Raw genomic sequence first — 22660 nt, forward strand, 5'->3', positions numbered from 1 at the left:
AGCAGACACAAGGAAGGTGAATTGTTCTGAAATCAGACAGATTTATGTTGTTTTTGCCCTCATCCCTGCTATATTTTTTGTATCTCTCAGAGACTCTATTAAAAGGGTAAAAACTCTGTGAAATCTCTCCTGGCTTGCCTACCAGTTATGGTTTTCATGTTTTCCTGGAGTTTTTGAGAGAACCCTGTGACAGTCAACAGCTATGCAACACAGACAAAGAGACACCAGGAACACTGGGGAGCAACTTTTCAGCCATTATCCATTATACAAATGTCTAAAATATCTGATTATAAGATATTTTAAACTAAACAGGAAGATTTGCATGGCTTGCATGGTAGCACGGTTCAACGGGGATACAGAAAAAGAGTAAAGCAACAACAATTTTTAAAGAATGGAAACAGAAAAGAAAACTATTGATGGGAGAAATTTAAGAAAAATCTGACTTTATAAAGATGTTTTTTATTCCCAACCACTAAACAGTGAAACCTGGTGGCCAATTAAAGCTACTGCAAATGCTCCATCCAAATCCTTTTACACTGTCAATTGTCTATTTGAACTAAACGAATTGGTTATATCAGAAGTATATATAAAAATAAGTTACACCCTTGTACAAGACTTTTATTAAGTGTATTAAAAATTCCTTTGTAAAAAAAAAAAGAATAAAAATTGACATTTGTTTCCAAATAAAAAAATTAAAAAAAACATTTCCAAAAATCTAAAGAACAAATCTAAATAACTTAAATAAAATTAATGGCACAGGTTCAGTTAACAATTGACTGAAATTCAGGTCAAGAGATCCTCTTTGCTACAGTTTAGCAACTGACAGGAGTTGCTAAAATAATTGACCTAATTAAGTCGCATCCATGTGATTAATGAAAGCCACATCTGTCTGGGAGATTCCTGTCAATCTGATCTGGGAGTTCATTTGTTAAGGTGATGCTGTAAAACCAAAATAAATGTTGTTTGCAGCTTCACATAACACAATACTTCTGTTTTGTTTTTAAATCTACAAAAAATATCCTTTGGCTGTAAAAATCAATACTTTATCATTTAAATTAAGTTTAAAGAATACAAATTAACAGCTTTAGGCTCTTAAAAATGTGCATTTATCTTTCCAGCTAAAGAAACTTGATGTATCTGGCAGCCCCATTGACTTTTACATAGAAATTGTCAAAAAGGCTTGAGTTTCATGAATGATGTTGCTTCTAATTCTCTGAACGGAGTTCTTTTTTTAGACCCAGGCTTTTGTCTCCTGATGACTGTCAGGGAGGCTGACTTATCTGCTGCTCGTGCAGGCTCCGGTTCTTCAGCTGCAAGCAGAGTCTGAGAGAAGACACTTCAGAAACTCAGCATGACATAACATGCAGGTGAAACAATAACTATATAACAAAAAAAACCTGATGTTTTTCAAACTGTTATACTGAAAGACCACATAACAGTAAAGCCAGATGAGTTTGATGGAACATTTTTTTTTTTTCAAAGTGAATGTAGAGCTGTTATTTCTTCCAAAAATGTGTCATAATCTAGAAGAGAATGATCTTTGCTTGTTTTTCGGTTTGCAGTACAGAACACCCAAACACATCAGCTCTGGTAGTCTGTTTTGGCAGAACAGACTTCATTAACTGAATAGATGGTCATTGTCTTCACTGGTTGGAACAATCCTGGTTGGCAATGAGCTTTGTGTTGATCGACAGTGAGCACGGAAAGAAGAGAGATGCACTCTTTCTCCACAGTGATCGCTGCGTATGACCTTGCTGGAACATATTAGGTAATCCGATTATGGTATTGGCCTCCCTACGTCGGGAGAATGAGAATAGGAGGGCTAAGAAGACATGGGGAATGCTGGGTCTGTTGATAACATGTAAAAAATAAAAATGTACAGCTAAGGACGCGATGGTTCACATTTCTCATTAAGTTTGCCTAAAAAGCAGCTTCCTAGTTCTTTTGGAAACTTATAAAAGTCTGTAAGACATAACATTGCTTAAAATATATAATTGCACTATCAGTGTATCGATATTTGCATTACACAAAGTTTACCAAGACTAACCTTATTCTGTCAGCAACAGTGAAAAAAAGGCAGACAACATCAATTTGCACTTTGAATCTTTATTTTTCTAAAGAGTTGTTCTCATTTTAGGCTGGATGCAGGCATCACCCTAAATATGGAGCTCCAACTGTTGGGTGTAAATAGGAAAACATTGTATTTAAAATGTTTAAATGTTTGTCTCATTAAGCGCTAGGACCTAAAGATAAGGAACCTGTTATTTAAATGAGTAAAAATCCTTTCATTCCATACTCTTGATTTAGGACTCATAAAAACCTCATTTTGATTGATTTAAGAAATGTTAATACATCTTTGAAATGAATTTTATTAAACTGAATTATGACAGAATTATGGAGACACTATATTAAATCTCTCAGAGAGGTGTTTTGAAGACCATAATGTGAAGATTAATTACGATGGAACAACCTTTACTAAGATCTCATTCTTTTTCTAAAATGAGTCATTTCTACTAATTGCATTAGTTTTTTTTGCCACTTATCAAAATGAACTACAAGGTACATAAACATTTTTGTATGAAACCTGCAAAGAATACTCATTGGGCTGATTAATATGAAAGCATATTGTTCATTCTGATCTTTTGTGTTATTTATGGTAATATTTTTAAGAATTACAAAAGCAAAGAACTATAAACAGGCTGGGTTCTATCCCCATCTGCCCATGAGGAGTAGAAGATGACCTCCAATTAAAAGTTGAAAAGCCACACTGTGTCTGTGTCATAGACATGATCCGTGTCCGTTTTCTTTATGCGCTGGTCACGATATCGCCAGTCTTTTTTGTTCATCCTACCTACGGTACTTTATCCACAAACAGTACAGAACAAAACTTTGGGGAAGTATTAGTCCTATTTAGCAGTAGGAACTGCAGCCCATCTTAACGTTTTGATGAGCAGATGAGGTTACTGCCCAGCCTGTTTGTAATTCTTTGCCTTTTTTGTTTTTCAAAAAATTAACATGAAAAACAAAAAAAATTAGAAAAGAAAACCCACATATTTTTTCCCAATTTCAATCAAATACAATAGGCTTCCAGGGCGTAACATAGTCATTTTTTTAAAGTTTTTTTTCACCCTTCTGAAATGCTTGTGTGAAACTCGTTTCTAGATTTTGATTTCTTAATGTACTATTTCTTATTAAGTATAATTTCTTGCTACATGGACACAGATTTTGACTACATTCTAGTGATTTCCCTCTTAATATTACTGTTCTTTTCCTACTTTTAGGCTGTCTTTTTGCAGTGTACAAACATGAAACTACCAATCATGCACAGATAGAAAACACAAAGAACACCCTTAAAAGGTAATGCACGAGATAGTCTATTATAAGGAAAGAAACACATGATTAGCACATGAAGTAAAGGAGGACTAGTCATTTTTTTTTTAATATTACAATTGCTTCAGGAACAATCCCACTGATGAATGAGAATCAACCTCTGTGATAGAGCCTCTCAGCCTGTAATTCATTCAACCTTTTCAAACCATCAAAGGCCACCAAGATCTCTTAGCCCTCAGCCAGGACCCTCTGATGTTCATTTATTTTTGTGTACACCTGAAGTACATCCCATTTAGTCTAAATTCAGAAACACTTAGAAAAATATATGTGTATATTTTTGGACATTAAAGGTTTCATTTTTAGATCTGGGATTGTCCAGAAGCTTGAAGAAAACATAACAAAAATGTAAACAAAGACTAATCTCATAGAATTTGAAATATTTTAGCGGGATCATGCTGACTAAATTATCTCTTTGAGAGCACACCTGCACATGCTGAATGACACCACCCACTGTTATCTGATAATAATCTAGCTGCATCTTTACAAAGCTAGTAAACAATCGGAATTACAACAGCATCACAAGTTCATCATTATATGTCTAGCTCTCACTGACTGACTAAAGCAGTTCAGTGCAGTTTGACACACTTAAAACTCACAAGAACTACAAAACTCAGAACAACCGTTATAAATTATGGGACTTGATGTTTTGTTTTACTATGGGCAAGTCTTCATATTTGCACATAAATCCTTTTTTTATGTTGTATTTAAAAAAAGATCCATTAGATATTCATGTAGTTTGGAGTTAAGTATAGATTAAAAACTGTTTTTAAACAGAAATTTGGCTGTTCCTACATCGCTTTGTGAACTTACATTGAATTCTGGGTAAAAGTAAGCAATTCTTACATATAAAATTTAAAACAAATCTTAATCTTTTACATTATAATCTAACTGAAAGTAGTTTTTGTCTAAAATGCATCCATTAATTCATTTTCTTAACACGCTGTATCACTTTCAGGGTCACAGGGTTGCGGGGCCTGTCCCGGCTACTGTTGGGCAAAGGCGGGGTTCACCCTGGACAGATCATTAGCCTGAACCATGTTTTTGGACTGTGGGAGGAAGCCAGAGTGCCTGGTGAGAACTCACACATGCGCGGGTGGAACATGCAAACTCCACACAGAAAGGACCCAGCAAGGATTTGGACCAGAGCCTTCTCCCTCTGAGGCAATAACCCTAAACACTGTGCAGCCCTTTGCCTAGAATAGTTCAAGAAACTGCTTTCAGGGACAATCGCTTTATGAATTTAATGAGCCAATAAAGCATTTTCTACCTAAACAAATAGATTTAATATCAATTCTGCAAATTTTAAAAACAGAACCCTTTTATATTTCCAAAGCCCTTCATTAAAAACAGTGGAGAAAGCTAATTTTGACAGAGAACACGTCAGGTCTTGCAGGCAAACAATGACTGAAACTGCAGAGGAAGCAGCCGGGAAGAAAGGTTTAATTACACATCAGGAGTGAGTGCTGACCCATATATTTTAGAAAAAAGGAGGAAGTGGTCACGGAAGGGCATGAACAAGTGTGCCTAAAACAAGCTAAACAAGAAAACAGCCTTGCAACAGAACACTGATTGAAAACACACTTATGCTAACCTTACAGCAGGGATTAGACAGACTACATTAGGAGTGTTTCAATCCATTTATGGTGACATTGTCAGATTTACATGCAAAGCCTTTTTCAGCTTTTGTTATTCAAAGCATTTGGTCTCGTATTTAAGCTTTTAAGGTGGAAAACAGGGGGAACAAAGCCTGTTAATATTTCCAATTGGCAATGCCTCAGTTAGCACTGTGTTGAAAAAAGAAAAACGGTGGTCAGGTCGAACTCTGTGTCAACTTAAAGCCTTTGATCTGGGACATTTCCACTAATCTCTGGCTTCCCTGCAGTGCTGAGTGAGTTAAAATGGATCATCAGTGAAACTATTCCCAGGCACCGCTTCAATCCAGTCCAGCATCACAGCTCTGACAAGCCAACACAAAGATCCAGAAAAGCAGCTCCTATTTGTCGAACAAACTCTACTGCGATAACACTTCACATGGTGTGTGCAGAAAATGTTTGCCACATACACTGCTGCACAGTAACAGTTGGATCACTTCCACAAACACCCTAAACACACACATGCACACACACAAACCTCCTTGTCTTCTTTTTCTGAGCTCTTTGAAACTGCAGGAGTGATGCCAGATCAAAAGGATCTTTATGACGATAAAAGCAAAGACGTCTCCACTTACACCAAGGCGGGGAGGGTAGACACGAGCCGGTGAGCTCAAAGTGGGATTTCTAATGACTCACCTGTTGTGGTGGAGTTACTGGAGGAGTTCCACTTGGAGTTGCTCGGTCGCCTGCTGAGGTTCCGACCCAGGCGAGTCACAGTCTGCTTGTTGCCGTTCTTGTCTGTGACTTCAGTAAAGATTTTGGATTCCTCCGTGTTGCTGGATGTGTCTGCATCGAGCTCCTCATCTTTATCTGGTAGCAGGACAATACGGTGGTTGAGCTGAGAGTTCGGCGACTTGGATGATAGAGGGGACAACACTGGGGACATCCTTTGGAGACTATTTGAAGCTGGAAAAGATGTGTTGAATACTCCAGCGAGAGAAGACGAAGGGCTCTTTGGGTGGGACGTCCCAGGGCCCGCTGGGTCAGTAGTGTAGGACAAGGGCAGCCGTAGACCTTTATTTGGCTTATTTGATGTCTTTTCCTTACCAACATCCAACAGATCATCTTTAGTTGATGCTCGCCACCTTCCAGTCTCCTGACAACATTGACTTGTCCCTGGATGGGGTTTTGTTATGTCTGGACTGGTGTGACCAACACGGAGCACTTTTCCTTCCACATCATGGACTTTGGCCACCACCCTGACTCCTGTCCTGCTTTGGCTGACTTCACTGGAAAGCGGCTGAGCTGACTTGGCCGTTGATGAATCCCCAACTGAAGAATCAAACCTCCTCATTGGCCGAAGATTGCTCCCACTTTCCCGCCTCGTCAGCCCCTCCATCAAAGTGCAAGAGGTGGACTTATAACCCAGCTCCCCGTCACACTCGGAGAAGTCGCTGCAGAAATCAGGGTCAAGTGTGCGATTGTCTTCCATGAAGTCCCAGTTGTCGCGACAAATTTGGAAAGGTTCCTCCATTGGGAGGATGGGATAAATGCCAGAGCTGACACCTGACAGAGTCGCCAGGTTGTCGACGCTTTGGTCGGAGCTTGATATTTTTGGGATGAGCCTAGCTTGCACAGCTGTAGAGTTGAACGTTTTGTTGGCAGTTGAAGGCTCCTCACTTGCATCTTTGGAGACCTTCTTTTTCATCTTATTGTGTAACAAATCCTTACTGTCGCCAATCTTGTTCCCGCCTTTGTTCCTCATCTTTTTGGTTTTGGATGAAACTCTTTTCTGCTCGGTAATCTTGCTGATGTTGGGAACCTGAGGATGAACTTCTCCAGTATCCATGTCGTCCTCAAGCTTCCCGTCCTGGTTACCCATCCGGACTTTGTTGGCACAATCCTGACACAAAGACAACAAATCTGCCAGCAATTGGTGGTGCTCAGCAGCCAGCAAGCACAGCTCCGCAACAGCTTCCTTTGTTGCTTGCTGGGAGTTATAGAGTTTGACTGAGCAGTCAGAAGACTGACCCTTTTGTCTGGACGCAGCAAGATCCTCCTTCCTTCGGTCACAGACATTGCTGGTATTTTCTGAATGAGACGTGCAGCTTTTGTATTTGAAGCTCGGGGGCCGCCTCTTGGGAAAGTAGAGGCTGATGCTGCTCAGCTCACAGATGGGGGTGTAGAGGATCAACACAGTGTTTGTGCCCTCCATGATGGAAAACGCAGGCAGAGAACACAGGCCTGAACTTCTGAAGGTGGGACCAGGCTATTCATCACCTGGCCTCAAAGCTGTCAGGGGGAAAGTAGAACACAGAGACAAATCGGATTTCAGATAGAAAGACTGGCCGTGATGCTGCAGACATTTTATCATCTCAAAATGTGTGCAGCCTAAAAGTAAAAAACGAATTATTTTCACTCCTCTTCATCCTACAGGTGAGATGTTTCACTAGGCATAAAAAGAACTAGAAGCAAAAAAATGATTTTCATTTCCACACATGAACCTTTACTAAGATGCATTTCATCAATATATAAGAAGCTGCCGCACAAGAGCTGACGTCACAGCAGCACCACATCTGTTTACAAGCCAAACAGCCTCACATGTGCTTCTAATGTTACCCGCTGAATCCCTGCTGTTTGCGCCACAACATAATCCCGTGGGATCTTGTCACCTTGCCACGGCCACGGGTGGATTTGGCAATGTTAAATGGAAAAGGTTAAAACACAATAACCCTTTAGGGAGTTTCTAGCTAATGGCGACAAAAATACGACTGCAAATGATCTGACGCATATTTGTCGTATGTTAACTTTTCCTTGATTAGACTGAAACTGCGATTTAGCCCGTTTCTAAGTTGAAGTTGGTTATTAGAGACTGACAGTGAGTTCAAGTCAGCTGCGCCTGCTGTAGGTGCAAAACCAGATGCTGCCGAGTGAAGATGAGCAATTACTTACCCGATTTCACGGTCGAGCAAAGAATTTCTCCTCATCTCTGTTCTGCGGCCAGCCGATGCTCACCTCGGATTCTCTGGGCCACTCCAACATGATCCACGGGATCTTGGGCCAATGGGAAGACTCGCCGCTGGTCTGCTGGTCTCTGATTGGTTGTCTTATGTTTTTGGTCTCGCCCACAGTTTGAGTCACTACAGCTGCTGCTTGCAGGTGGGACATGTGAGGGATTTCAGGAACTGCTTGCTACACGTCGATATTAAAGTTACATTTATGATTCTTATGTTTTATGGAAATAAAACAAAATTTTCTTTTTGCAGTAATGTAGTCAATTTCACGTTTAAAGCCAACACGGTAAGTCCAACAAGGGCTTTGACACGTTTTTTCACTAAAGAGAGACACCTAGAGGCCAGTTTGTGTATTGTACATGACGTATGCAACATGAAAAATGAAGGCACATACTTCATTTTTTATTTATTTGAAAAATTTCCCCTTATGTTTAATGAACACTGTTATAAATAGAAAGTACGGCTTGTTTTCGTTGTTGTTATTCTTAATGATTTTGAAAAGGAAAGTACAAAAACGCTAATTTTAGTTTTTTTTAGATAAAGGTGGAATTAATAATAAAGCATAAAACTACATAAAAAACGAATAATTCAATTTATGTAGGTTACATTCGTACCATCATATAAAAATGTTTCTTTAAATTCCAGTGCTTTTGGTTTTCTTTCTTTCTTTCTTTCTTGCACTGCATGCTGGGAGATTGGTAGCGGCGTCAGCATGGACGGTGTGGGTGAGTGAGTGAGTTTGAGAGTTTGACAGAAAGTTTGTGTGGTTTAGTGCTCCTTTGTTCGTTTTCTATTTTGAGTTATTTACTGTATTTAACGACTTTCACTGGTGAGTTTGGGGGATCAGCGGTTCACCCGCCTCGCCGGGATGGTGTCTCAGACGCCGTCCTTGTCCCTGAGGCATGGGGTCCGCGTCCAACCCGACCCACAGGTGTCTGTGGAGACAATTCTCCTTGCCGTGGGAGACTTAGTTGGTCACGCCAACATTACTTATGCTTCTCGGATGAACAAAGGAGTGATAGTTTTTCTGACGGAGGAGCGTTTGGTATCTGACTTGATCGCGTGTGGCGTCACTGTGGGCGGGGAGTTCCTGCAGGTGTCCCCGCTCGCGGTGCCGTCGACGCGTGTCATTGTTTCGGGGGTTCCCCCGTTCATTCCCAACGACGCTCTGGAAAAAGAGCTGCAGCGTTACGGAAAGTTTGCTAGCGGTTTCCGAACTGTAGGTTTGGGCTGCAGGAGTGAGAAGCTGAGACATGTTCAGTCCTTCCGCAGACAGGTTTTCATGTTTCTTAGCTCTTCTGCTCAGACTCTGGACGTGTCCTTCCGCGTGAAGCACGGGGATGGCAATTATTTGGTCTATGCCAGCACGGGAAATCTGAAGTGCTTTGAGTGCGGAAACGCTGGGCATAAGCGCGCCGCCTGCCCTCACAGGGCAGCTGAAGGGCGGCCTGATGAGGCCGCTCCGGCCGCTCAGGTGGAGCAGGGGCTCGCCACTGCAGACTGTGTGGGTGTGGGGGACCCCGCCCTTCTAACTGGTACAGATCCTGGTGAAGGTTGCAGCTCTGAAGCTGCTCAGAGCAGCAATAGTGAGGTTAATGTTAGAGACAACACTGTTGCTCCTGCCTCAGAGCTTCAGGAGGAGTCTGAAGGTGGTGTGAGTGTCAGTGTTGAGAATGTTGGAGGTATTTCTGACCATTCTAGTGGTGATAAAATGGGCACAGGGGTGACTGGTGAAGGGGTTGAGTGTGCAGATGGACAGTCTGCTGTTACTGATGATTTTTCTGCTGTGATTCCTCCTCCTGTCACCACAGACATGGAGCTGGATTCAGACTCTGACTGTGTCTCTCTGGCAGAGTCCCAGATATCGTCCGATGACATTTATTCACTTGAGGAAATCAATCACTTCCTAGAAGATTCATTTGGTAGACCAGTTAAAGTGGCTGATTATTTTCCAGATTTGGAGAAGTTCATTCTGACGTCACTAACTTTGCAGAAACAGGTTGACTTTAATATACTTGATGAAAAGAAACGGTTTCGATTAAAGAAACATGTCACTACCGTTCGTAAACAGTTGAAGGCTTTGAAGGGTAAAAGCTCCAGGAGGTTGAAAATGAAGAAAAAGGGTGAAACACTGACGTAGTTATGACTGTGTGTGTGTGGATGATTCTTTTCCTGTTATTTTCTTCACTTTTCCTTCTTCACTCTATGTTTACATTTAAGGCAGGCTCTTTAAACATTAATGGTGGGAGAGATGCGGAAAAGAGGGCGATTATTAAAGACATTTTTGAAGATAAAGCTCTGGATATTTTGTTTTTACAGGAGACACATAGTGATGTACTGACTGAAGCAGAATGGGCTCTGTGGTGGAGGGGTCAGTCTTTCCTTTCTCATGGTACAGTCTTCTCTGCTGGGGTGGCGGTTCTTTTTTCACCTCGGCTGAGTCTTAATATCTTATCCGTTAGTGAGGTGGCCGCGGGCAGGTTCCTCACTGTGAGGGTTGAACTGAACGGGTTTAAATTTTGTTTGATTAACTTTTATGCACCTGCAGAAGGTGCTCACAGAATCCCCTTTTTCCTCACTTTAGAGGATTTTTTGAAGAACTGTGATCCAGGGGACGTTATAGTGATGGGCGGTGACTGGAACTGCACGTTCAACCCAGTCTCATCCTAAAATGTGTAGTAGCTACATTTGTCCACATGAAAATGCGTGAGAGTTTTACAAAAACGCCCCCTAAACTGTGAGGCGGATACGTTTCATTTTTCTATTCATTTTCTACAAGTCTTCTCAGGATCACGTGACTTTGGAGGTTTGGCCTGCCGTGAGCAAAAAACATGGCGGATGCACGTTCATTTTTCGGTGGAATATCCCATAAAACAAGATATTTTGAGGACTAATTTTTATTTTGACAACATTTCTAGTGAGAAATATACCATTTTCTTTTAAAATGTGCTTTCATGTTGGACATACAGTTTGTAGTTTGCTTGTTTCGTTCAACTTTTTCTCCCAAAGGCTCTGTGTTACGTTGGAGAAACACGTTAACTTTCATTCATATCTGCAGACGTGCGCGTGGGTCACGTGACTTATATGTTTCTCTTTTTTTCCGCAGAAAATTGTAAAATATGAGTGAATATGGACTGATTTATTTTTGAAAACATTTCTAGCAGTATATATCCCCTTTATTTTCATAATATCCATTCATTGCAGACATGCAGTTCGTAGTTTGTTTGTTACGTTCAACTTTTCCTCAAGGATCTGAACGCGTCTGATCTTTTCCATAAATATATGCAGGCTGACGTGGGTCACGTGACGTGCCTTTCTCTTTTTTTCCTGTGGAAAATCTCGTAAAAAGGTACGTTGCGATTTATTAATTTCTTTTATTTACATTTCTAGGGACCCGTGTATAGGTTTTCTCGTTCCGTGTTGCTGTTGCGGCGATTAGGCTTTGATTGACATGTGACAACAAACCGGAAAAATGTTGAGTTCAGGGGCTGACCAAAGAGTTCTTTAAATTGATTTTTCTGCATTTTAATTTATTTACACTACGAGTCTAATGGTGTGTGATAAAAAACCTATAAATATTATGATAAATGAGATGAAACAATTATTTTGATGGAGTTTATAAAATATTAGCATCTATTATATTCTTTTTTCTTTAACTGTCAATTTTTTTGACGTATCTCATATATTATAGTATTACAATGAAGTGCTCTAATTTATCTGTTAAAAAAGGTTTCATCACTGTTTCCTGTAGTAATTCTCAATAAAGTTTTAAATATGATATATTAAATAGGATATATTATCTAAAGTAATCAGGCTTTTAAGCCTTCAATTTGCCCCAATTGACATGAAGTGCGCATTTCGAAAAGCCAGTGAACGCAGCGTCATACGGGCACCCCCACCCCACTCCCCCGGAAACCCCCGGATGAACCCGCAGGAAGGCGCGCGGCTGAAGAACTCTTGGACAGCTGGAAGGTGGGCGATGCTTTGAACTTTTCTCTGTAGAAATGTAATGTTTAGATTTGGGAAACCAGAGATGGGTTTTTAGTAAAAACGTGTTGGCTGTTTAGGATTAACGTTGAATGACGAGGCGTTTTTCCATCTTAAATTTAAAAGGCCGCAGCATCACGGTGAAGGCCTCTTCTGTATAGAGGACGGGGGCGGAAACGTCACGTGGTCTCCGCAGAGGTAAGTTTCCTTTTGGGTCATTTAGCCAGAAACGGGGGTCTGCAGCCCTTTAAACAGCTAAGAGCCTTTCTAATGTCTCACTGTGCAGAACTCAGTAGGACACACAAGGTGTCTCTTCAGCGTTTAGAAAATCAAACACTCATTTGCATTTATGTTATTTTGGAAACTGGATAACTACTGGGGTTTACAAAGGCTTTTTTTTACACATTGTAGATTTTATGTTGTTAGTACATCTCAGCCAGTATTTCTTTAAAGGCCTATATCATGCAATATCAACTTTTTAAAATTTTAAAGTGTATTATAATGTTAATTCCTCACAAAACTTAATCCACAGCAGTATTTTGATCCATTCACGCATCTCTCAACATTCCTCTGAAACCCTCTGAGCACCAGCCCCTCCCAATTCACAATAAGAGGGTCCTCACATTGTGACGTCATCATAAGTGAGGAGCAGCCTCTTCCAGGAAGAGCCTGTGCAGCTAAACCGCCTCCAGGCTAACAGACACCCCCACTTCCTCTATGGAGCTAGCGGTGATCAGCAAAATGCTTTCATTACACAATATGCACATCCATCTTTGCAAAAGTTTGGATGGAAGAAACGCAGAAACGCTGCCGACGCCGACTCTAGGTTGATGTCATGAAATAGGCGACACCCACAAGAAGAGAAAGGCGGAGCCTCAGAGATCGAGGAAATAGTTTATTCTAAATGGCTAGCATGGGATAGGCCCTCTAAATTGTGCGTATTGACCTCAAATTGATTTTTTGTGGTACGTTGTCAGGTTTAAAAAAATTGGTCATAAATGCTGGAATTTCTTAAAATATTGTGCATTACCGCTTGATAGATTATTGAAGCATTATGGGTACTGTAGTCAGGAGCCTGGCACAGTAATACTTTGCTTCAACTGTTGAGTAGATCACCAAGTTGAGTAAAGTTTGACTTATCTGACTGTTTTGTTTTGCGTGATGCGCTGTGTCGTCTGAAAAATAGGATATTTGTTTGAATTAAAAACATTTTTATTTTTTGTCGGAGAACCACAAAGGAGGGGTCAAGGAGCCACTTGTGGCTGTGGAGCCTCAGGCTGCAAACCCCTGGTCTAAACAATTATGGCTGATTTGGCTGACCACATTTATTTATCCTAGCGTTGTCAACAAAGTTAAAGAGCCGCTCCAATGGAAGTCACGTTTTTAAGATCAAACATTTTTCTCATTATTGAGAACATTAACAAAAATATAAACATATACAGAATAATATAAGATTAAAACTGTTTCTGAGTATTTATTCAAATCTCGATGGATCAGGAGAAGATGAAACTCATTGTCTCAAAAAGCTCTTAGTTGTGACGCTCTAACTGCCATGAATGGGCCAAAGTCTCTGCTCCGCTCCAATTCTGATGCATCCACTTGCAGACAAAAACCAGTAGATCCATTAATGTCCTGAGTTCCCTAGTCTGAGCTAGTATCTGGCTCAAAAGTGTACACATGGATAGCTCCAATGTTGCTCATTGATTTTTTTTTTTTGCTATGCTAATGTCGGCTAGGGCTTGTGAGGTGCTATAAGCTAGCGGGAGAGAGAATCAACAAACGGTTTATGGGAAATTAGCAGAGGCAAACATCTGCACCACAGCTCTGAGGTGAAATTCTTATGAGCTGCTGTGCTGCAGAAAAATGTCTTTAAAAACAAAATGATCGTAATTAAAAAAAACACTGGGAACGATTTTATAATAGCTAAAAATTCTGTTAGAAAGTCTGATTCCTGATTCTTGTATGTGTGTATGTATATACATAAAAGAACCTCGTGTTTTTTTCCCTTTCCTCTTTCAGACGGGTCAGTTATTTGGAGACAACATGCACAAATAGTTCCTGGACTGATTTTCTGCTAACTTTGAGATGGAGAGGCTGTCAGGTTCATCTGTTTCAGGGTCCTGCATGCTCTCCCTCCATGTTGGCTGTAGCAGTGGATGGAACTTGCAAAATGTACTGTTTTGAGAGCCAACTGGGGTGTGTAAAAAATTTTTCCACCTACATTTTTGATGGTATAAATGTTTTTCTTATGTAAACTTTTCTGTTCTTTTAGGCTCAGTGGTTATTTTGAAGATGCGTTTCTGACCAAAAACACTGTGGAGACCTCCTTTGTGAACTGCATTCATGGGGCAATAGAACATGTAAAGCTATTTTAATGTCTTCTTCCTTAAGAAAATGAACACGCCTGCCTATATGTCTTAATGTATTTTGTGTCATATCATCATGTTTATGTACAATATTCATTTGTTTTGATAGAATCCTGGAGATGGGAGATGTGGAGCAGGAAAGTTTGTGGCAGCACCAGAGTCCTCCAACAAGTCTTCTGGCAAAGTAAATGAGGAAGGATCGCAGTCTGCCATCGTGGAGTTTTGCTGAAAGGACTGAACACGTTCCATCCATGCATCCATCTTCTTCCATTCATCCAGAACCAGGTTGTGAGGGCAGCAGTCTTAGCAAAGATGCCCAGACTTCCCTCTCCTCCAGCTCCTCTTGGGGGACCCCGGGGCCAGCTGAGAGACGTAGTCTCCCCAGCGTGTCCTGGGTCTTCCTTAGGGCCTCTGCCCAGTGAGACATGCATGGAACCCCCCCCCCAGGGAGGCGTCCTCCTCTGGATGTAGAGTGGAAGCGGCTCCACTCAGAGCTCTCTCCAGGTGAGCGAGCTTCCTGAACCTGTTCCGTTGAGATATTTTCATGAACCCCTTCTATTTGCAGAAACGGCTTTCTCCACAGACCTTGCAGTTCTTCTGCTCTGATGTAGTCTACGAGTTCTGATCGCATTTGGAGAAGGTTGGCGTTCCTTGTCCTGAGATGCAGGACCTGTTGAACATGTGTCCTTTTCAAGTTCACTCTTGGATGTGTGAGGTAATAATTATCAACGGCTTATTTCTCATTATTCCTGTTGGAGTTTTTTTCTAATCCCTTATGTTTCAAAAGTTTGCAAACATACATTTTGGTTGAAATGATGAGGATCCGAGGATGAAATCAAGAAGGGACAACTTCAGGGAAAGGGACTGAACCGACTGAACAGCTTCCTCTCTTCAGCAGACACATCTTCCGAGTACATATGTGTCAAAAACTGGTAAATACTCATTGAAGATGCATCCTTTTTGTGTAATTTGTTTTCTCAGTTTAATACATTTTGATCCTTTCATTCTGCACAGACATCCTCGCCGTTCAGGCCGGTGGCTGGAACAAGCGGAAGTCAGAAAAGCTGGAGCAGACGTTACCAGAATGATACCTCCAGGTAAAGATTGTGGTAATGTTGTAGATAAATGTTGGCTTGTTTCTTTCATGTTACTCTCATGCTGTTGATGTGGAATATCTCTTGATTTCTTCAGTATTATTAATACATTAATCTCTTCCCACAAGGACCAATCAAAATGACCCAGAGAAAAACACTGAAGGGCTTTGTCTGAGCATCAGGAAAACAAGAATCAGCATATGGTAAAAATCTTTTGTAACCCTTGTGCTATCTTAGATGACCCCCCCCCCCCCCCCCCCTTCCATTGAGGTGTTCTCCCTACCATGACAAAGGTGGATAAAGGTGAAAAGATTTCATGTAATCCATGGACACCAGTGAAGATCACAAATCATTGAAGAAAAAAGGTTCAGAGCACTGTCTAGTGGGTCTAGATGACCCAACTCCCAATGGTAAAGTGCCTAGGATAGCACAAGGGTTACACTTTCTAAAGTTGTTGCATAACTGATCAAGCATGATGTGATGGATTGCAGGTTATGGTGCCATGGTAAAGAACTAAAGGCTCTAGGATGTCATGCTGCTGACCAGACTGTGGTTGGTGAAGTCCAGCAGCACTGCGGGTCCTTGAAGTGTGGTTGAAGAGCTCTCCTCCCAGCTTTTGGAAGGTTCTGCCCCGCAAAGCCAGGAGGTTTCTCTTTGTGATCTGCATGGATGTCCAGGGCTTGTGGCATTTATGTGTTTTCCTCTTCATTTCATTCTCAGGCAGCACAGAGGCCTTGATGGAGAGAGAACATGAGGGACTAATTGTCTGCTGAGGAGGAGACTTTCTGCAGTTCAAGCCCCAGCTCCACCCCTAAAAAAGGCTTATAAGAAGGAAAACCTCATTTCAACTTTGTACCAATAAATAAATGACTTTTAATTGAAATGAGAGATTTTTTTTCTGCACCGCACCAATGAAGGTTTTTTCAACCTAAATTTCAACAATTACATTATTTTTTTAACCTCCGTTCAAGTTTCTACAACACTAGCTAAACATTTCAGTGCTCACACCTGTGCTGAAGACACTTCTCATTTTATCTCAAACGTTTGGCCTTTGATTTGTATGTCCAACACCTTAGAATGAAACACTGACCTATTAAACTCATATAATGTGCTATGCATCTCCAAATCCTTTGTCAGGGTACAGACTACATTTTAATTGAGCAAGACTGAAGTAAAATGTAGCAAAATGACAATGGGTTATCTTAAATTAGGGGTAAATGACATGAGAAATTAAGAATATTAGAAGTGTGGAGTGATATGTGTATCAGTATGTTAGCTGCAGGAAGGGGGCTGTCCTTGACACGTCCCTTTACTCAGACAGGATGACAGGTAGGGAAGGGGGTAGCCGATGATCTGCTCCAGTATCTTCAGCACTGAAGCTTCTGCTGCTCTTCTTCAGTTTGATCTGAGAGCCAGACCATGATGCAGTTGGACTGGCTGAGCGGTAGGTTGCCAGCAGCTTCAGACGTGCTGATGTGCCTTGTTGATAACGTCCTGGATGTTAGGAAACCAAGTTAGATCAGCTGAGATGGGGATGCCCAGGAAAGGGAAGCTGTGAACCCTCCTCTATGCCTACTAAAGTCCAAGATGACTTTCATGGTCTTTTATTTGCCGATCAGCCTTACACTATACAGTTTCCGCACTTGTCTACAAAGTTCACCTCAGTGACCTTTCATAAGTCTTTGTTATTGGCAAGTTAATTACTTATATCCAAGACATGGAGATGTGGGTCCAGTATGAGCAGGATTTGGGAAATGGCAGTTGCCAAGAACTCACATGAAGTTTCAAGGTTTTTGCCTTTATTTGGAGGAAAAAAAGTTGTTGTCCTTTGTTGTGCAGAATTGCAAACCTAGAAAGAAATCAACTTGAAAGAATTTATATAAATGTATTTGCCCTTCTTTTGACCCTTCTACATCATGAATATTTGGTGGCTGTTGCTTGGCGACTGTGAGATCTCTCCATAGGATTGACATGGGCTGGGCCTCTCAATGACCTTGATATGATTGTTCTTCAGCCATTCCTTGGTTGCCTTGGCTGTAGGTTCTAGGTCACTAACCTGTTGGAAGACCCATCCATGACTGATTTGAAGGGTCCTGACTTAAGGAGGGTAGGAAGTTCTCACTCAAGATTTTCCATTAATGGCTCCATCAACGTGGTGACGTAGCTCTGTGCAGAAAAATAGCCACAAAGCATAATGCTTCCACCTCCATGTTTGACAGTGGGGAAGCTGTTCTTGGGGTCATAGGTAGCAATTCTCTTCCTCCAAACCCAATGGTTGAGTCGATGCCAAAGAGCTCAGTTTTGAGCCAAACATTCCATTATGCAGAATAAAATGATAAAGCAAACCCTATTTTTCAGTGTGTGATTTTCATTTTTTCATAAATCTTAGGACAATTTAGATGATAAAAGTAACAAATATATGAAAACAGTATAATACAGTAAATATGTAAATATTTGATGTGATGAACAATGTTTATCTGATTTAGACCCAACATGAAATATTTTTTGACACACACAAATCAAGTTGTGTTATTTACTGCTCGTAATTTAGACACAAATGATAGAAATGTTAGGTTTATATGCCAAAGAGGCCATGTGAAAATTTTAGTGCAAATACGCATGCGTGCGCGCCGTGCACATAAAGCCACCCCACCCCCACGTGTCCGCGCGCCGGTCGGGGGGTGTTGGGCGTCAATAAAGGTAATCTGGTTGTCGCGCTTTCTGCATCTCTGCGCGAGCTAAAGAAGTCTCAAAGGTAAGAAATGTAAACACAAGAGGCATTAATGAAAATACTTTATGATCATCTGAAAGTATTTTCATCTGACAGATGAATGCAGCTGTTGTTGTTATTACTGTGTGACGGAGGAGCGGTGCTGAAAAATACGGCCTCCAGTCCATCGAGAGACTGAACGTAACACGACTGCAGGGTACTATGATCATAGAAACATGTATTAATTATTTGTTTCGACTGTATAGTTATTGTGGTCGAGCAGAGGAAGGGAGGTTTGTGAGAATCGGGGTTACATTAGTTAATGATTATGGCAGCGCTCGCGCCACCGCCGGTTTCCCGGCAAAAAAAGGAACAGTAATTTCCTGATATATTAAAGTGTTATGATTGACCTATTTAGGGGTTTTCTCCAAATTTACACAAAAAACGTTGTAACAACGATCATCTGGACTTGGTTTTGTAAATATTTTAAAACAGTCTCTGTCTCAGAGACCTGGACTGACTGACTCCTCCCCCTCACGTTCCAAACAGGAAGTACAAGGAGCCAAAATCCTATAGACTTCTAAAGAGAAACAAACAGCTGTCAGTCAGCCATTCTATGGGTCAGATTAACCATTCTTGTTGTGATACCCTTTTAAACAGGTTTTTGCTAATTCCAGTTATTTGTTTTACAAAACTGTTTCTTTATCACAAGTTATTCAAATTATAGACTGACCAACAGATGCCTCAGTAATAGCATGTGCCACCTTGAATGTTTGTTTGACAAATTCCACCAAGCTCACTTTCAGTGGAAGCAGTGTGGACTTTCAACAGCTTACTCCTGATTGGCGACAGTAGTTGCCATAGAAACGTTGACTCAGATCAATCACTGTCAACTGGCTCCAACGTGGTGACGTCGTTATCACAGAGAAACGACGACAGAATTGACTTTGTTATGAGGATCTGGAAGTAAATGGGTGACGTCACACTCGCTCAAACCTTTTCTCTGATCCAGTCAAACTGCTTTTTTACCAGTTTTATTCCAGAAATCATTTTTGGATAAGAGGAAAGACATCTTCAGCTCAAAACCAAGTCTTCATGACCTTTTTTTTTTATAACTTTTCTTTTTAAAATTCAGAACTAATAACCTGCACATTCTTACAAAACTGTTAGACTTCAATTGCTACCTTAATTTAATTGTAAAACTAACAACCATTGTCATTAATATGGCAATATTTTCCCCAAATCTTATCAGAATGGGGAACTGGAGACATAAAAATTCTGCTTTTCCTATTTTCAGCTGACTCTGCCACGAGGCTCGACAACTTCTTGCATCAACTGTGATCGCTGTGGCCGCCAAAACATCCAAATGTAAGGCGGGCTACAAAGATTTCAGGCCAAAAGAGAACGCCTCACATGTGATGAAGTGTCTGTATTGGTATGTATTTACCATCTGTCACTCAGAGTCATTAACCAATTGTCGATCTGTTCACAGTGTTATATGATAATTTAAATTTTGACGATGACGATACAAAAATTGCTGCCAAACCTGCCAAAAAGTCCCGCCTCTTACCACACACATGTTGTGCCCCCTAAGTTGCCCTAAGTTCCCTGATCAAGCATAAACGTGCTTTGCCTGGATGAAGGCCTTGTATCAGGTATACTGGTAATAATAATTTTACATTCACCTCAGTCTGTTGTTTTAACTCATTATTCATGGAAGCTTGATGACATGACTTCAATGTGCATGAACTCTAGTTTAATTAGAAACTTTCATTTGTGAACCGTCAGCAGATCTGGTCATGTCTCACCAAAACAACCACACTAATCATTTCATCATTTTCATCCATTAAGGTTGGAAAAACCAGCAGCCTTCCAGTGCTTCAGCCGTCCAACCATCAACCGTTTCAGACATCCATCCTCCCATCACTTCAGCCCCACAGCCGTCCACCAGTGTGCCAACTTCTGACATTTTACTATCCTGGTACAATCTTATTTTTCTGCACAGTTAGCAAAAATGATGTGTTTTTTAGATATTCCTGTGTTTTTTTATCCTCAACAAATGTTTCTCCAAAGAAATATGAAAATACAGAATTATTCATCTGGTGGTTATTTTTACACTTTTCCTCAAATATTTAATAAGAAAGAAATAATTCAGTTCAAGTTTACTTTAGCTTTTCTTTTTAATGGGCATTACAGTTGATATAAAACATATAATATGCAATTAAAATGTTTTGTAGTTAAAAACATTTTACACACTATTAAAAGATTCTATAAAATATTATTTAAAAAGAATCCTTTCCAAGAAAATGTTGACTACCGTATATCTTCCCATAGTAGCCCTGGCGTTTATTCCATCACAGACAGAACAGTGATGGTTAATGGGTTTATTTTGCAGCAAAATATCATCAAAAAATGCAGACAAACACCAGCAGATGAACATTTCAGGATTTATTCAAACGATGAGAACATTGGATTGTGTTCTGATCAGCACTGGCTGTTGACGTTTCTTTTCTCCTTGAAGCATCAGCCTCCGTATCAAAAATCATGTTGGTTGTCATGAGGATCTCTTTCCTGGAGACACGCCCACCTTTCCGTCTTTGTGCAATAATTCATGTTCAAACCAGTTCTTCTAAGTTGTCGCTCGCTTTCTTTGCATTTCCACCAGTAAAAAGTAATACGACAAAATACTTGCCGAATTTGTAAAGATTTGGATTTTGTATTATTAATTTGCCTTTTTTAGTCTTTTATTATAAAATAACTATGCATTATTACTTTATTTTAACTAACACATTTATCTTAGTTTACAGTAGTCCTCTTAAACATCTCTTAAACAAGTTTACACTTTTCATCTTTCAGAATGCAGCCGTGTGATTGGAGGAAAAGATTAATATGCAATAAGGACATTTAAAGAAAAAAGGAGCAGTTTTTATTTTACATTATTACTATTTTAAAGTAGAACTCTAACGTATATAAATGCTTTTTTATTAATTTGTTTGGCATATTTACTGTGTTAGAGTTCTGATGATTGTTTTGAGTGGTAAACGTTTTTATTTTATTTATGAAACCCAGATGGAGTTAATGGAGTGCTAGTCATGTTTTATGTTGTATATATTATTAATGAATTTATTTATTTATTTTGAAGTGCCTAATTGCAAGTAAAGAAGGCGGGGTTATGGTTAAAATACGTACGGACAATCCAGCAACGTGCCTCTTCAACATGAATTTCCATCAGTTTTTTTGCTTGGTCGCAAATAAATAAGTCCAAATAATAATCAGCCTAATTTGTTTTTTTGTTTATTTAAAATTATATAAATATTTTCTAATTTTGTCAATAAAAGGTCAAAAGGGGTAGATGATGGATGCATGTCCAAGTTTTATTATTCATGTTCTACAAGTTGTTAGATATTGATTATTTGATGCTTTTGTGCTATGCGTTAAAAATCAATGTAATATTGTAATTATTCATAAATATTTGAATAATACTAATATTTCCTACAAAGGATAATTGACACTAATCAAATTAAAAACAGTCGCCCTGTAAGCACTGAGTGAACAAACTGTAGCCCATCGTTTTCTATCACTGTTTGATTGAACCTTCTCTACTTTTCTTGCAGGGGGGGGTCATGGCCTCTACGCTGGATCCCAAAAAAGAGACAAAAAAACCCCGACCTCAACCCCCACTCTTAGTCAGACATGTTTATTTTTTTATTTACAATAATAAATAATATACTATGTACATTTATTTTGTTTTACTTTTTTATACTTAGTTTCCTTATTTCCTATAATATTTATTAGTAGTTGTTGTTTGTTGATGTTATGTCCTCTTTTAGCCTCTTTTATGTTAAAATAGACGTAAATGATCCAGATGCTGATATTCTAATATATAGACAGATTTATGAATGAATTATTCTCAACAGAAGTTCAACACTATTGTGGTAGCAGTTTGACTGTTTTACTGTTTAGTTTTACTGCAATCTGTCGTGCCTCACCCACTGTCCATCCCATAAAAAAGAACAATTCTACATCATTAACCTTTTTTTATTTTTATTCATAAATACAAAGTTAGAAATCATACCCCCCCCCCCCCCCCCCCATTTTTCTAACTTTATCAATGAGTTCAAACAAAACATGAACACAATAAGAAACTCTGACAATAAGAAAGCATTTAAAACATTCAATCTGTGCGTCAGTTTCAATGTTTTTGTGAAAAATTTCATAATAATCCTCTGGTTTGTTTCTTTCTTGTTGCTGTTGGGAATTGTTTTGAATTGTTACAGTCAATAAAGTTTGTATAAAAAAACAACTGCAATCTGTCATGCGACATGAGACCTGCAAAACAAAAAGTTTGCATTAGTAATGGAAACATTAATTTCTGTAAAAAAATAAAAACCTGTTTGTCACTGGGCCTATTTTTAGAACTTAACCTTCCCGATAAACGTGGGACCAATCACAAAACCAGTTTAGAGCCAAACGTCTTTTTTTAATTATACAGTGTATTTCTAAACTC

At 39.8% G+C, this 22660-nt stretch overlaps 2 protein-coding genes and 1 long non-coding RNA gene across 11 annotated transcripts in view; 2 read left to right on the forward strand and 1 right to left on the reverse strand.

Moving 5' to 3' along the window:
* The window catches only part of LOC101172295 (formin), a 47242-nt gene extending 39171 nt beyond the window's left edge, over positions 1-8071 (reverse strand). Inside the window, exons 1-2 of the mRNA XM_023951602.2 lie at positions 7935-8071; positions 5679-7274 (exon numbers count right to left, since the gene is read on the reverse strand). Of these exons, the coding sequence (XP_023807370.1) occupies positions 5679-7197 (1519 nt within the window). The 5' untranslated portion in view covers positions 7198-7274; positions 7935-8071. The remainder of the gene's footprint in view (positions 1-5678; positions 7275-7934) is intronic.
* Positions 8072-10694: 2623 nt separating this feature from the next.
* LOC111946859 (uncharacterized) lies at positions 10695-16326 on the forward strand. 9 transcript variants are annotated; one of them, XM_078941029.1, is made up of 12 exons: positions 10695-10913; positions 11863-11968; positions 12110-12181; positions 14256-14343; positions 14459-14533; positions 14629-14853; positions 14915-15064; positions 15137-15281; positions 15364-15446; positions 15572-15646; positions 15935-16066; positions 16164-16326. In XM_078941029.1, exons 1-6 carry the CDS (start codon positions 10835-10837, stop codon positions 14818-14820), a joined length of 612 nt encoding a protein of 203 aa, XP_078797155.1. In that variant the 5' UTR covers positions 10695-10834; the 3' UTR covers positions 14821-14853; positions 14915-15064; positions 15137-15281; positions 15364-15446; positions 15572-15646; positions 15935-16066; positions 16164-16326. The 9 variants fall into 9 exon arrangements, with proteins under 9 accessions (XP_078797155.1, XP_078797156.1, XP_078797157.1 ...); XM_078941030.1 differs by having other exon boundaries at positions 14256-14331; XM_078941027.1 differs by adding an exon at positions 14003-14179 and having other exon boundaries at positions 10698-10913; positions 14459-14853; positions 15170-15281.
* Positions 16327-18075: 1749 nt separating this feature from the next.
* On the forward strand, positions 18076-22456 carry LOC111946860 (uncharacterized). Its single transcript, XR_002872652.2, has 4 exons — positions 18076-18198; positions 19451-19588; positions 20005-20134; positions 21768-22456. It is a non-coding gene; the product is annotated as an uncharacterized LOC111946860 (long non-coding RNA).
* Positions 22457-22660: the final 204 nt, after the last annotated feature.

This window comes from Oryzias latipes, chromosome 22 (genome assembly GCF_053564925.1).
Source record: "Oryzias latipes strain Hd-rR chromosome 22, Olatipes_Hd-rR_3.1".
In the NCBI taxonomy this organism is placed as follows: domain Eukaryota; kingdom Metazoa; phylum Chordata; class Actinopteri; order Beloniformes; family Adrianichthyidae; genus Oryzias; species Oryzias latipes.